The sequence below is a fragment of the Macaca nemestrina genome, chromosome 7 (assembly GCF_043159975.1).
Source record: "Macaca nemestrina isolate mMacNem1 chromosome 7, mMacNem.hap1, whole genome shotgun sequence".
Classification (NCBI taxonomy): Eukaryota; Metazoa; Chordata; class Mammalia; order Primates; family Cercopithecidae; genus Macaca; species Macaca nemestrina.
In genome coordinates, this window is record NC_092131.1 from 30,275,254 (window position 1) to 30,289,415 (window position 14,162).

The 14,162-nt window shown below is 44.3% G+C and overlaps 1 protein-coding gene across 1 annotated transcript in view; it reads left to right on the plus strand.

Moving 5' to 3' along the window:
* Window positions 1-389: 389 nt before the first annotated feature.
* Window positions 390-14,162, plus strand: part of LOC105495838 (serine palmitoyltransferase long chain base subunit 2) — a 110,791-nt gene continuing 97,018 nt past the window's right edge. Inside the window, exon 1 of the mRNA XM_071099802.1 lies at window positions 390-605. Within this exon, the coding sequence (XP_070955903.1) occupies window positions 480-605 (126 nt within the window). The 5' untranslated portion in view covers window positions 390-479. The remainder of the gene's footprint in view (window positions 606-14,162) is intronic.

The following is a 14,162-nucleotide window of genomic DNA, read 5'->3' on the forward strand; positions in this document are numbered from 1 at the left end:
TCCTCACACTCTAATTGGCTACTTTTCCCTGGGCTCCGCCTCCTTCTCTGTCTGGACCATTAAACAGGCAAGCCCTACCCAGGACCTGGAAGCGGCCTCCAATCAAGTGCCAGGCCCTGGAATCCCTCTAGAGAAGCCCCCTCTCCGGCGAGGCGCTTTGCTCTCGTCCGTGATTGGCCAGACAGCAGCATGGGGTCCGCCTCCTTCTCTTCCAGATAGGTCAGCGGTCTTCAGGACCACATCCCTTTCGGCCGGTCCCTGCCGCTCTTTCCCTTCGCTGCGTGGCCTTGGGCGAGCCCGGTCCTCTGCGGAGAACGCCCCGCCCTCTGTGAAGGCCCGCCCGGGAATTGGCGGCGGCGCTGCAGCCATTTCCGGTTTCGGGGAGGTGGGTGGGGTGCGGAGCGGGACTTGGAGCCGCCGCCGCTGCTGCCGCTGCCGCCGCCCACAGAGCCTGCCTTGCGCCTGCTGCTTCCAGGAAGATGCGGCCGGGGCCCGGAGGCTGCTGCTGTCGCCGCACGGTGCGGGCGAATGGCTGCGTGGCGAACGGGGAAGTACGGAACGGGTACGTGAAGACCAGCGCCGCAGCCGCAGCCGCCGCCAGCCAGGTACGAGGGGCCCGCGCGGCGGGGCCGGGGTGGCGGTGCGGGCTGGCGGAGGGGCGGCCGGGCAGGGCGAGGTCTCCTGGCCATCCGCTGGGCAATCCGCCGGGTGGGCGCCGCTCGCAGGTGTGGGCGGCAGTGTCCGGCCGCTGGCCCGACCTCCACGAGCATAGAGGCTCAAGGACGACTCGGGGGCTCCTCCACGTCCACCGCGCCTGGAGGTCTTCCTCCCTTCCCCCCGGAGCTCTGGGTTCTGCTCAGAGCCCCGGGTACCTTTCTCTGACCCATCCTGCCAGAAGTGTATGCCACCCCCAGGGGAAGCAACGAGGGACCCCTCGGACCCCAGTGGGAGCCACCCAAGGGCTCCCGAGGGTCCCTTCAAACCCCCGAGGTTGTTGCTTCCTCTTAAAGTCCTGCAGCCTTCCAAAGAAAACCACCCATGGGGTCCTTAAGAGGCAAAGAAAGTTAGGCGGTGGTGTCAGATGGAAACACACCCAGCCTCTCCCAACCACATTCTGGACTACCACGTTCGCTCCCCAAGCAGGACATTGGTCCGTAGATCTGGCAGGGAATCCAAGCTGGTCCCTCGAAAGCATTATTCTCTTAACTCTGCCCGTGGTGTGACTCTACCCCCGGCTCCAGATTGAATTGGGTGGCCCTTTCGACCCTTTTCTGAACACGAGTGCTATCACACAAGGGGATTGTTTAGCTTGGTGGTGACTTGCGATGACTCTGTACTAATTAACCATGCTGAATCATCAACCAAGTTCAGGCAGTTCTAAAATATTTTGAAAAGTTCTAAATTCAAGACAGTGCTTATTATCAACCTTACAGTGCTCTAGACTGACAAGTATTCTGTTGAAATGTGTTTTTAAAGATGAGCTGGTTAAAAAGATGCAAGATCGGTGTTCCTGGAAGAGAGTGTTGGGATAATTTCCAGTTGACTTTAATACGTTTAAGTCTTGTACAGATACTCAGGAACACTTAGAAAGTACCCTGTTCCCCTTTAGCAGGAGTGTGATAGGATGGTGATCTTCATTTGGCTTTAACAGAAATATCTGGCAGGCTCCACCCGAGATGAGTAGTTATGATGGATAGATCTGTTACTGTTTGGTGTGAAGCAGAAAATAATGCATTTTTCCAGGTCATGTGAGATATTGAGACTGAGAGTTGAGGGGAAAAATAAGTAAAACAGACGACCTCCCCTGAAGTTGTAAGTTGTCAAAGCGAAGTAATACACAGATCAAAAGATTTGTTTTCACTTTTAAAGAAATAATTGTGTGAGGGAGGAAGTGATAACAATGAGCTCATTATAAGCAGTGGAATAGTTTGTCGTTTTCCTAGCAATGTAAACGACTTATAAGACAAAATTGTTGTGATATAGAATGTAATAGGGAAATTTAACGGGTAGGAGTTAGAAAATACATTGTAGGTGAATGAGTGAGGTATGATTTTTTTTTGAGATGGAATTTCTCTCTTGTCGCCCAGGCTGGGGTGCAGTGGCACGATCTCGGTTCACTGCAGCCTCCACCCCGTGGGTTCAAGCGATTCTCCTGCCTCAGCCTCCCGAGTAGCTGGTATTACAGGCGCCCGTCACCACGCCCGGCTAATTTTTGTATTTTTAGTAGAGACCATGTTGGCCAGGCTGATCTGGAACTCCTGACCTCAGGTGATCCGCCTGCCTTGGCCTCTGAAAGTGCTGGGATTACAGGCGCGCCCGGCCGAGGTATGATTTTTTTTTTTTTTTTTTAATGAAAAAGGAAGTCAAGAGAGGTGTTCACGCTTCAGAGGTGCTTTATGTTAAAATGCTGCTTTCAATCCCTGTGAGTTATGTTCTGATTTAGTAGGAAATCAAGGACCTTTCTCCCATAATCTCTAACAATTTAGCATTTGTAGAATGATATTTCTTCAGAGCTTGTCAACTAATAAGGTGAATAAATATCAAGGTACTAACATGACATTTTAAAATCTGTATAAATAACATTTGATTGACTTTTGGGGACATGTTTTATAAAAGTTTCACTCAAGGCACATTGGTGGCATTTAAAAGAATGGTCTGTTGGAATGCTGTGAGGGCTGCAGTATCCCTTCTAGAAAACTTACTTCTCACCAGTATTTTTTAAACAGACTTCAGATCTGGAGCTTTCTACACTCTCAGATGGAGGAATATTGTCTGTGAATTTTTTTCTTTCTTTTTTTATACAAAAGAGAGATCTTGGTAACTACATGAGAGCTATACAATATCTTAACATTTTTTAAAAGTTGTTTTCATTTTAATTAAAGCGATGTGCCTGTGCTCCAACCTCTACCTGTCTTTCCCATTTTTCTGAGGGAAATGTTGCCAACTGTGCCATCAAAAATACGCATACAGCTGTGTGTCATGCTTTTACAAGAATATGAATTTAGAGTATAACATGGTTGAGATGTAAATTATTTTCCTCACATCTCCCACCATGTCTTTTAATGAGCAGGAGAGAAGTCAGAAACGTCTAAGATCACTTTACATTCTTGAGTATGTTTCTGTGCTTGAAGGGATGAATGAATGTATATAGTAAAAGAACAACTCTTGGATTTGGGTTTAGAATTTGATTAGCTAGATGCTGTGTTAAGGAGTTATGAAACAATCAGACATTGCTGTTTAGTGATGACAGTAGACACAAAGTTTTCACGATAGTAGCAGCTGAACAATAAAGCAGTAATTTTTCCTCTTTGCTATTCAGATGAGTGGGAGGAGCACAAACCTTTATTTGAGGTAAAGTGTGGCAATTTGCCCAAGGGAAACTTTTACATTAGCATTGGAAAGAACCTTTGAGAGTTTATGTAATTCAGTCCTTTATCTTTTTGTAGGACTTTATTAAAATCAGCCCTGATAGAAAATTCTATGCTGTTTTTAAAGATCTCCAGGGGATTTGCAGCAAGTTTTTCTCTATAGCAAATTGCATTATTCCGTGATCTTAATTACCAAATTTCTTCCTGTGGATTTAACATTTGATTAAGTAAATGCCATGTTTTGGTTGTCCTTGAAATACAATAGTTTGTTCGTGTGTGTTTTTTTTTTTTTTTTGAATCTCAGCTCACTGCAAGCTCCGCCTCCCGGGTTCACGCCATTCTCCTGCCTCAGCCTCCCGAGTAGCTGGGGCTACAGGCGCCCGCCACCTCGCCCGGCTGGTTTTTTGTATTTTTTAGTAGAGACGGGTTTTCACTGTGTTAGCCAGGATGGTCTCGATCTCCTGACCTCGTGATCTGCCCGTCTCGGCCTCCAAAGTGCTGGGATTACAGGCTTGAGCCACCGTGCCCGGCCTGGGTGTAGTTTTAATGAGATATTAGAAGGATGAGAGCTCTCTGGCTGTCAGAATAAGAAATTCTATCTCGAGGAATTGGGGCAAAAGTTATGTTCTTATGTTGAATAATAAGACAAGCAAAGTAGAAAGAACAAAGTGTTAGTCTTGCTTCTTAGGAGGAGGCAAATAAATAACTAATGAAAGCTGGTTTACTGAATAGCTACTAGCTTTTGTTTCCACTGAGGGGAAACAGTAACTGGGGATTTAATGTGATAGTTAAGGAAAAGGAGAAGATAGTTATGAGGCCGTAACAGTAGAAATAGTTAGAATGGTCATATACCTGTTTAGATTTAGCAGGTTCTGATAAGATACCTCAGATTCCTCAAGGCTTTTCAGAAATAATGTAATTACAACTTGCAGGACAACATTTTCGTTTCAATTTTTGCTCTGAGGGGAAGCATATCTTGATTTTTACATAACTGCAGCTGAAGAATTCCAGTTATTTGAGGTACTTAGGAATTTTCTTTAACAGGAATTCTTGGGAAATGTGTAAGCAACTATGTTCTTAAGATAGTATTTTAGAACTAGGATGTTCAGAAAAGTCAGACTTGCCCACTTTTTAGGGTTTGCCCAGGTGCCATAGAAACTTGCAGTGCTTTGAGCAAGACAGTTAATTGGTTGATTTAATTAGATTCAATTTTTGAAAGAAAGAAGCAGTGTTTATTGGTAGAATAGGCAATTCAGAGGGATGGGTAGAGGCAGTGTTTGCATTCTGAGTGGGTGTGCCACACTTGATTAAATAAATGGTTTGTGGACTCAAAGGCAGTTCCCTTCTGGGTAGTTTCTGAGAAGCTTCTGTAATATAATTCACAATTTGTGACCGATTAAAAAGTAAATCCTTTGCTCTTGACCCATTTACTGTTAGAAAATTTATCTTAAGTTTGTCTTTAAGACTACTTTTTATTACAAAGCTTGACGCGTCTATTTTTCCTTTTTTTTTAAAAAAAATCATTTTTACTTCTCATTATAGAAATAATACGTTTAATGTGGGATTGTAAAGCATTGGGATAATCTCTGTGTTAGGTTTTTTTTTTGAGACGGAGTCTCGCTCTGTCGCCCAAGCTGGAATGCAGTGGCGCCATCTCAGCTCCCTGCAACCTCCACCTCCGAGGTTCAAGTGATTCTCCAGCCTCAGCCTCCCGAGTAGCTGGGATTACAGGCATGCACCGCCAGGCCTAGCTAATTTTTGCATTTTTAGTAGAGACAAGGTGGAAGTTTCACCAGGCTGGTCTCGAATTCCTGACGTCAGGTGATCCACCTGCCTCGGCCTCCCAAAGTGCTGGGATTACAGGCGTGAGCCACCGCGCCCAGCTGGAAGTTTGTTTTTTTAATGTGGTCTATTGTAAATCGGTCTGCTGCTTTCTGATAATTTCTTTTTTGTTGTTTGTTTGTTTTCTTTGTTTGCGAGACAGGGTCTCACTCCAGCCTGGCCTGTGATGGCGCAGTCATAGCTTACTGCAGCCTCAACTTCCTGGGCTCAAGTGATCCTCCCGCCTCAGCCTCCCAAGAAGCTGAGTCCACAGGTGTGCACCACTACAGTGGGCTAATTTTTTTATTTTTATTTTTTGAGATGGAGTCTCACTCTGTCACCCAGGCGGCTCATACCTATAATCTCGCTCTGTCACCCAGGTGTCTCATATCTATAATGCCAGCTACTTGTGCAGCGGCACGATCTCGGCTTACTGCAAGCTCCACCTCCTGGATTCACACCATTCTCCTGCCTCAGCCTCCCGAGTAACTGGGACTACAGGTGCCCACCACCACACCCGGCAAATTTTTTTTTTTGTATTTTTAGTAGAGATGGGATTTCACCGTGTTAGCCAGGATGGTCTCGATCTCCTGACCTCGTGATCAGCCTGCCTCGGCCTCCCAAAGTGCTGGGATTACAGGCTTGAGCCACAGCGCCTAGCCTTTTTTTTTTTTTTTGGGAGAGATGGGTCTTGCTGTGTTCCCCAGGCTAGTTTCTTTTTTACTTAAAAAAACAAACAAAAAATAAATAAATATAAAGGAGAGGGAGACAGAGTCTCACTGTGTTGCCCAGGCTGATCCCAAACTCTTAGGCACGATCCTTCCGCCTTGGCCTCCTGAAGTGCTGGGATTATAGGTGTGAGCCACCACACCCAGCCACCCAGGCTGGTCTCAAACTCCTGACCACAAGCATCCTGCTGCTTCAGCCTACCAGAGTGCTGGGATTACAGCCACTGTGCCAGACTATTTTGTGATAATTTCTAAGTGCAGTGAAATATGCAGTTGTACAGAGACTATGGATGTGATCCAGTCTTACTCCAAAAGATACATATTAAGGGCCAGGCACAGTGGCTCACACCTGTAATCCCAGTACTAAGGGAAGCCAAGGTGTAAGGATTGCTTGAGCCCAGGAGTTCAAGATCAGCCTGGGCAACATGGCGAGACCCTATCTCTATTTAATTAAAAAATATTAAGGTATATGACCAGACACCGTGGCTCACGCCTGTAATCCCAGCACTTTGGGAAGCTGAGATGGGTGGATCACTTGAGGTCAGGAGTTTGAGACCAGCCTGGCCAACATGGTGAAACCCCGTCTCTACTAAAAATGTAAAAATTAGCCGGGTGTGGTGGCACATGCCTATAATCCCAGCTACTCTGGGAGTCTGAGGTAGTAGAATCGCTTGAACGGAAGAGGTGGAAGTTGCAGTGAGCCGAGATGGTGCCGCTGCACTCCAGCTTGGGCGACAGTGAGACTCTGTCTCAAAAATACAAAACTAAACAAAACCACAGTGAGATACTATTTCACACCACTTGGATTGCTAAAATAATAAACCAGGTATTAAGTGTTCATGAGGATATAGAGAAATTAGAATCCTAATACATTGCTGGTGGATTTATAAAATGATGCAGCCACTTTGGGAAACAGTTAAACATAGAGTTAGCATGTGGACCAGTAATTCTACTCCCAAGAAAAATGAAACATATGTTCCGACAGAAACTTTTATATTAATTCTAATAGCAGCATTATTGATTGATTGATTCAGGGTGTTGCTGTTACCCAGGCTGGCATGACATGGCTCACTGCAGCCTCCACCTCCTGGGCTCAGTCAGTCCTCCCACCTCAGCCTCCCAAGTATCTGGGACTACAGGCATATGCCACCATGAGTGGCAATTTTTTTTTTGAGACAGAGTCTCACTCTGTCGCCCAGGCTAGAGTGCAGTGTGACTCACTGCAACCTCCACCCCGCCGGTTAAAAATTCTCCTGCCTCTGCCTTCCGAGTAGCTGGGACTACAGCCACACGCTACCACGCCCAGCTAATTTTTTGTATTTTTAGTGGAGACGGGGTTTCACCATGTTGGTCAGGCTGGTCTCGAACTCCTGACCTCAAGTGATCCACCCACCTCGGCCTTCCAAAGTGCTGGAATTACAGGCGTGAACCACTGTGTCTAGCCCAGCATTATTTATAATAGCCAAAAAGTAGAAACAATCCAAATGTCTGTCAACTGATGAGTAGATAAAATATGGTATATCCATATAAAAGGATATTATTCAGCAATACTATTGAAGGAATGCAGTACTAATACATGCAGGAGAATACTACCTTGTTTATGGCCATATGTTTGTATAGTAAAAGTATTTAAAAATGCGGGAGAATGATAAACATCAAATTCCCAATTCCTCTGGGGAGGAAAGGAAATATAGTATTTCCCCAGGACAAACTTCTTAAAAGGATTGGAGAACTACTTAAACATGTCAGATCTTGACACTGTCCTGATGTCCAGGATGGCCTCCTGTCACTGATAACAAAATACAAATTAGGGTTTACAAGGCCCACCATGAACTTTCCCATCCCTCTCTGACTTCATATCCTGCCAGGTCGCTGCTTTTTCGCCAGTCTGGGCTTTCTGATGTTCCCCAAACACGTTGCCATCAAGCACACCTCCCTGGGGCCTTATTATTATTGTTATTATCATTATTATTATTATTTCGAGATGGAGCCTCAATCTGTCACCCAGGCTGGGAGCGCAGTGGTGCGATCTCAGCTCACTGCAATCTCCATCTCCTGGGTTCAAACGATTCTTCTGTCTCAGCCTCCCAAAGTGCTGGAATTACAGGTGTGAGCCACCATGCCTGGGGTCCCTGGGACTTTAGCCTTTACAGTTACCTCAGCCTGGAAAGCTTTTTTACAGAGTTCTCTTCCCTACTCCAAGTCCATCTGCTTACACCTTACCTCCACCCTGTTTAAAATGCTCTTTTTCCACGGTTTTATTCTCACTGTAGCAGTGTGACCTGATACGGTGTATCTGTTTGCTTATCTAATGTCTGCCTCTCTCACAGGAGTGTATTTCTAGTGCTCGGATCATGCCTAGCTCATAGCAGGGACTCAATAAGTGTTAAATGAATGAATGATAACTTCAATGTTTTATTTAATGGAAAAAAGATCTAAAGCATATAAGCTAAATCTTAAGTTTTGATAAAGCTAGATGTTGAGTACAGTTTTATTTCTATTTTTTGATGATAATTTTTGTGTCGTATTTCATACATACGCTCCTGGTTGACAAAAACTAGCTCCCTAAAATAATGTTATAGACATAAGAAAGAAATGAATTGTGGTGATACATAAGCCGTTAAAGAAACCCATAGCCTCATTTATGGTATATCAGGTTTGCAAGTGGTTTAAAACGATAGCGGTTTGTTGAATGTTCTTACTAGCATGAGGGGACAGCTTGTGAGAAATAGGAAGAGGCCAGAGAAGGTCCCGGGGGTCTGGCACACTCTGGTATACTTCATCACCTCTCCCTGAGCTCTCCCTACAGGGCAGTGGGGCCAGTGGTGACTTCTGCAGCACCCTCTCCACTGTCTTACCAAGGGCTTCAGCTATGAGACGCCGGCTGGTGCTACAAGGAAGGGGAAATGCGTCAGCTCTTTTCTCTGCTCTTTTCTCACATTGATTTCAAACGCCAAGAAGCTGGGCTGAGAAACCGGGCCTGTGATCCTGGTTGGACTGCAGTCCACCACGTGCTGAAGAACTCCGCGGGTTGTGCTAAAGGGTAGTGTCTTTATTGCCTCCTGTATAAGCTTGACTTTTTTATAGGCAAGCAGGTTATTTCCAGGACAACTAAATTAGTTGGTGCCAAACCTCATTTCCTAGAAACAGACATTTTCTTAGTAGAGGAAACCCATATAACCGTCTGTTTCCATCTAAGTGTAGCTAATAACATGAATAACAAAAAGAGCTAATTATTTAAATAGCAAAAATAAGTATGGAAGATGAAATGTGAAGTAAAATTCTAATATTAAGCCACTGATTATTTTAAAACAATCCGATTAAATTGTTGTACCTCTGAAATAATTAAAGGAAAATTTGATTCTTAGAACATCTCAATTCATTGGAAGGCCATGGAATTAATAAAATAAAAAAAGAAAATCTCAGGCAATATAAACTAAGGAATGGCAAATGGAATATGTATTGGTTGGTGCAAAGTAATTACGTTTTTTGCCATTGAAAGTAATTACTTTTGCCGTTACTTTTAATGGCAAAAACCGTGTAATGTCAGTTACTTTTGCACCAAACTATAAATAATTGGACTCTAGTTCCAACTTCGGTATTTAACTTTCCCACAACTGTTGACAAATTGCTTGATCTACTTTCCTTGATTTTGTCAGTCAAGTGAAGAGGAAGAGACAGCTTGAGAAACATTTGTAAGAGAAATGCTTATTACTTTGTATGTGTTTTTCATCTTGCATATTAAATATAAATTCCTTTAAGCGATATTCTTTAAAATGATTTCCTAACTCCCTTTTATATTTACGCCCATGTTCTCTTTAAAAAAAGAAATACTGCACAATTCTTGAAGACAAGGATTACCTCTTATTTGTATCATCAAATATAGAGTACAGTTTTTTTGTTTGTTTGTTTTTTTGAGATGGGTCTTGTTCTATCACCCAGGCTGGAGTGTAGTGGCGCCATCATGGCTCACTGCAGCTTCAACCTCCTGGGCTCAAGAGATCCTGCCACCTCAGCCTACCCAGTAGCTGGTACTACAGGCATGCACCACCACATCCAGCTAATTTTTAAACATTTTGTGTAGAGATAGGGTCTCACTGTGTTTCCCAGACTGGTTTTAAACTCCTGGGAGCCAAGCAGTCCTCCCGCCTTGGCCTCCCAAAGTGTTGGGATTACGGGCATGAGCCACTGTGCCCAGCCTAGAGTACGGTTCTTGACGTATAGATAGAAATTAAGTATTTGTAGAATGAGTGAAAAAAAAAAATGAAATGATTATGTTGATTTTGAGTTTCTTAGTGGAATAGGGCTTTGGGCTCCTAGAGAAACTTTAATGTCAAAAAATTATTTTGTAGTTTTGAAAATGTTAAAAAATTGAACATGAGAAATCTCCACTTCTCTGGGCACGTGAAATTAAAGGGAGGGATGATCAAGTTGTGAGAGATTGCCTAGACTAGCAGTGGTGATGCAAGAAGGTGAACGTGTAGACTGCTGTATTCTGTACCCCCCCCCCCCCCCCCGCGCACACACACAGAGTCCCCTACCTCCTGGGAAAGCGAAAGTTGTTACTGTTTTTTGAGACAGAGTCTCGCTCTGTTGCCCAGGCTGGAGTGCAGTGGCGCACAGTTTCGGCTCACTGCAACCTCTACCTCCCAGGTTCAAGTGGCTCTCCTGCCCCAGCCTCCCGAGTAGCTGGGATTATGGGCATGTGTCACCATGCCTGGCAAATTTTTGTATTTTTAGTAGAGACAGGGTTTCACCATGTTGGTCAGGCTGGTCTTGAACTCCTGACCTAGTGATCAGGAGTTCAAGGGAGCCCGCTTTGGTCTCCCAAAATGCTGGAACTGCAAGCGTGAGCTACCGCGCCCGGCAGCAGAAGTTTTTGAAGATTTCTGGACAATGTGTGTAAAGACCTTTAGACTCTAAAGTTAATGTTTTTGCCTTTTGCAGTCTTAGGCAGATACAGTGAGGTGTAAAACACCTCTATCCAAACACCTGAGTTGGACTGGGCTGAAGATTTAAGTCCTTCAGTTCAGTGTAGTATCTCAAGGGTGGGATCCATTGTATGTTTGTTACAGGCCACTCCCTCTAGCTTTATCTGCTAAGCACTGTGAGATTGTGCTTGATTTCACTTTGCCTTTCTAGTTCAGGCCTCCAGCCTCCCCAGCTGGAGGAAAATGTCCTGTGTAGAAAACTGGTCATAAATGTAGGGCTCTTACGGAATTTAGTCTGTCATACCAACCCATACAGCTGTCAAAAGTTCTGCTGGTTTTTCTTTCTCTTGGAGTTCTGCCTATGGCAAGCCCCAGTTATCATCACTCACGCTGAAGCTCTGCAACTACCACAAGGAGAGAGAAAATGGCTGGCACTTTCAGCTCACCTAGAAAGGGCTCTTCCCCTGTGGAATTTTAATTCTGCTAGTCCTCTTTGCTATGCATAGAAGACAGCTCTTCAATCTTTAAAGCCATTTATTTATTTGAATAATCTATATGGTTTATCTCGTTGTTACTGTGAAAGCAATAGCTTTCCTCTTTCTATTAAAGCTAACCTAGAAGTGGAAGTCTCATTGTTTTTTGAATTTTTGTTACCACAAACATGACATAAGAATAAGTTTGTTCTGGGCCAGGCATGGTGGCTTATGCCTGCAATTGCAGCACGTTGGAAGGCCAAACTGGGAGGATTCCTTGAGGCCAGGAGTTCAAGACCAGCCTGGGCAACATAGGGAAACCTTATCTAAAAAAAAATTACCCAGGTATGGTGGCGAGCACTTGTATAGTCGCAGCTACTCTGGAGGCTGAAGTGAGAGGACTACATGAACCCAGGAGTTTGAGGTTACGGTGAGCAATGGTTACGCCACTCTACTCCAGCTTGGGCAGCAACAGAGTGAGACCTTGTCTCAAAATGAATAAATAGGCCAGATGTTTAAAGTAGGAAGTCAAGGTGGCCAGCCATTCCACTACAAAATAACCAGTGTTTTTAATTTGGTTTGTAGCATTCCAGATTAGCATGTGTGTACATGAGTTTGTCATTTTACCTTTTTTTTGTGGGGACGGGGGAGACAGAGTCTTCCTTTGTTGCCCAGGCTGGAATGTGGTTGCAGGATCTTGGCTCACCGCAACCTCCATCTCCCAGATTCAAGCAATTCTCCTGCCTCAGCCTCCTGAGTGGCTGAGATTACAGGCATGTGCCACCACACCCGGCTAATTTTGTATTTTTAGTAGAAATGGAGTTTCTCCATGTTAGTCAGGCTGGTCTCAAACTCCCGACCTCAGGTGATCCGCCCGCCTTGGCCTCCCAAAGTGTTGGGATTACAGGCGTGAGCCACCGCATCCGCCCGGGAAATATTTTTTAAAAATTTCTTGAAGCCCTTAAAGTTGACAGGCTCTGCTAACATGACAAATACCCAATAAAAATGTAGAAAAGAAGTTCTAAGAGATTTTAATATAGAATCTCTGTCTGTTAACTTTTTTAGTTGAGAGTAACAGCAACTGACTCTGGTTAAACTAAGCAAAAAGGTGATTTATTGGAAGGACAATTGGTATGCAAAAAAGGGATGGGGGATGAAATTGAACTGGTCTCAGAAAGGCAGGAGTTGCCACAGCTCTTGGGACCTCAGCGGCAGGAGTTTGTGAACCCTTTCTTCAGGACATTGGAGACCCACTGCCCTTCAGACTCTCTCCCCACTGACATTTTAAATCCCCATAAAAGAGGGTTGTTGGATTTCTTTTGGCATAGGTGTCGGTGCTGTGTCCATCAGTTATGGTTCAGGAAATATGATCACAAAGCATACACGTGACCACCAGGGGCCCATCCCTGCATATCAGGGAGTATTTCCAGAGAAGGGAAATTGACACAAACTGGGTTGCCTCTGCAGTGGTGTGCACCACAAAACCAGATTGGAGCATGTGGAGGGGGCAGAGTGGAGGGTATGGTATTACAGGCTCAGAACATGTCAGCAGTGGAGGAGAGCTCAGATGAAGATGCAGAATTTGTGGCAGAGCTGCACTTATACTCCAGTCTTCCGGCTCTTGCATCTCTTACAGTGCGATGCTTATCTAGAGATGGAAAAGTGTTACAGCAGAGGCTTGGGTGGCCAGTGAGTGTGATAACTCCTGGGCAGACATCAGTGCCCAGTGCATACGGGATGCCACTGAACTGAAATGGAAATGTTCCACTCCATATATGCTTGAAGATCTCCTTTTGGGGGTTTTCAATAGGAAAATGATAATGTCAAAATATAAATGTGTTTCACAGCTAGTTTTGGAAACATTTTTCATTCCATTCTGCATGAGATACTTACTGACAAAAATTAAGAAATTTATGCCGATTACAAGAAAAACTGTGGACTTCCTCCTTTTCAAAATTTCCTTGCTGAAAAAAGGAGACACTTCTGAACATACACATTCAGAGCATGGTATAGCCTATGTGATTTGTGTAAAGCTCCAAACTGTTCTCTTTAATATGTGTGGTATGCAGTAGGGAGAGGCCAGTACATTTCAGTAAAATTCCAAGAAAGGACAGTTTCAGCAGAACGGATTTTAAGGAGCAACAGGAACACACCACTTGAAAATGAGTAGGGTTCGTTTAATGGACAAAGCATGATAGCAGTTCTTTGATTGCTGAAGAATAATGGGTGGTTCACATTAGACATTCAGTTTTTAAAAATAATGTTCCAAACCATTCACCAGCTAGGCAGGTTCTGTTACCCTGCTGTAGCATGCAGCTGGAATGTGCTTATTTGCTTAAGGAGATCATGCTTTTGTGATTTTGTATTCATATCAGAAATGTGTGCTTCTGTTTCCTAATAATTACTTCGCCGTTACCGCATGGTAACATAGTTACTCCCTGTCCTTTCGTGGGATTCTTGAAACCTTTACTCAGGATCATTTCTCCTAAGTCAGTTTACAGTGCACTAAAAACTTTTTTATTTTAATTGTTTAAAATAAATTTTTCCTGAGACTTGAGAAAGACAGAAGGCAACATATAATCCAGGGTTTTCTTTTGCTATAGAGGATATCATTAGGACGTCTGGCAAAATCTGAATAAAGTTGTAGACTAGGCTGGGCACAGTGGCTCATGCCTATAATCCCAGCACTTTGGGAGACCAAGGCAGGAGGATAGTTTGAGCCCAGGAGTTTGATACCAGCCTGGGCAATGTAGTGAAGCCCCATCTCTACAATAAATAAGTAAATAAATAAGCTGGGCATGGTGCCACTTGCCTGTGGTCCCAACTTCCTGGGAGGCTGAG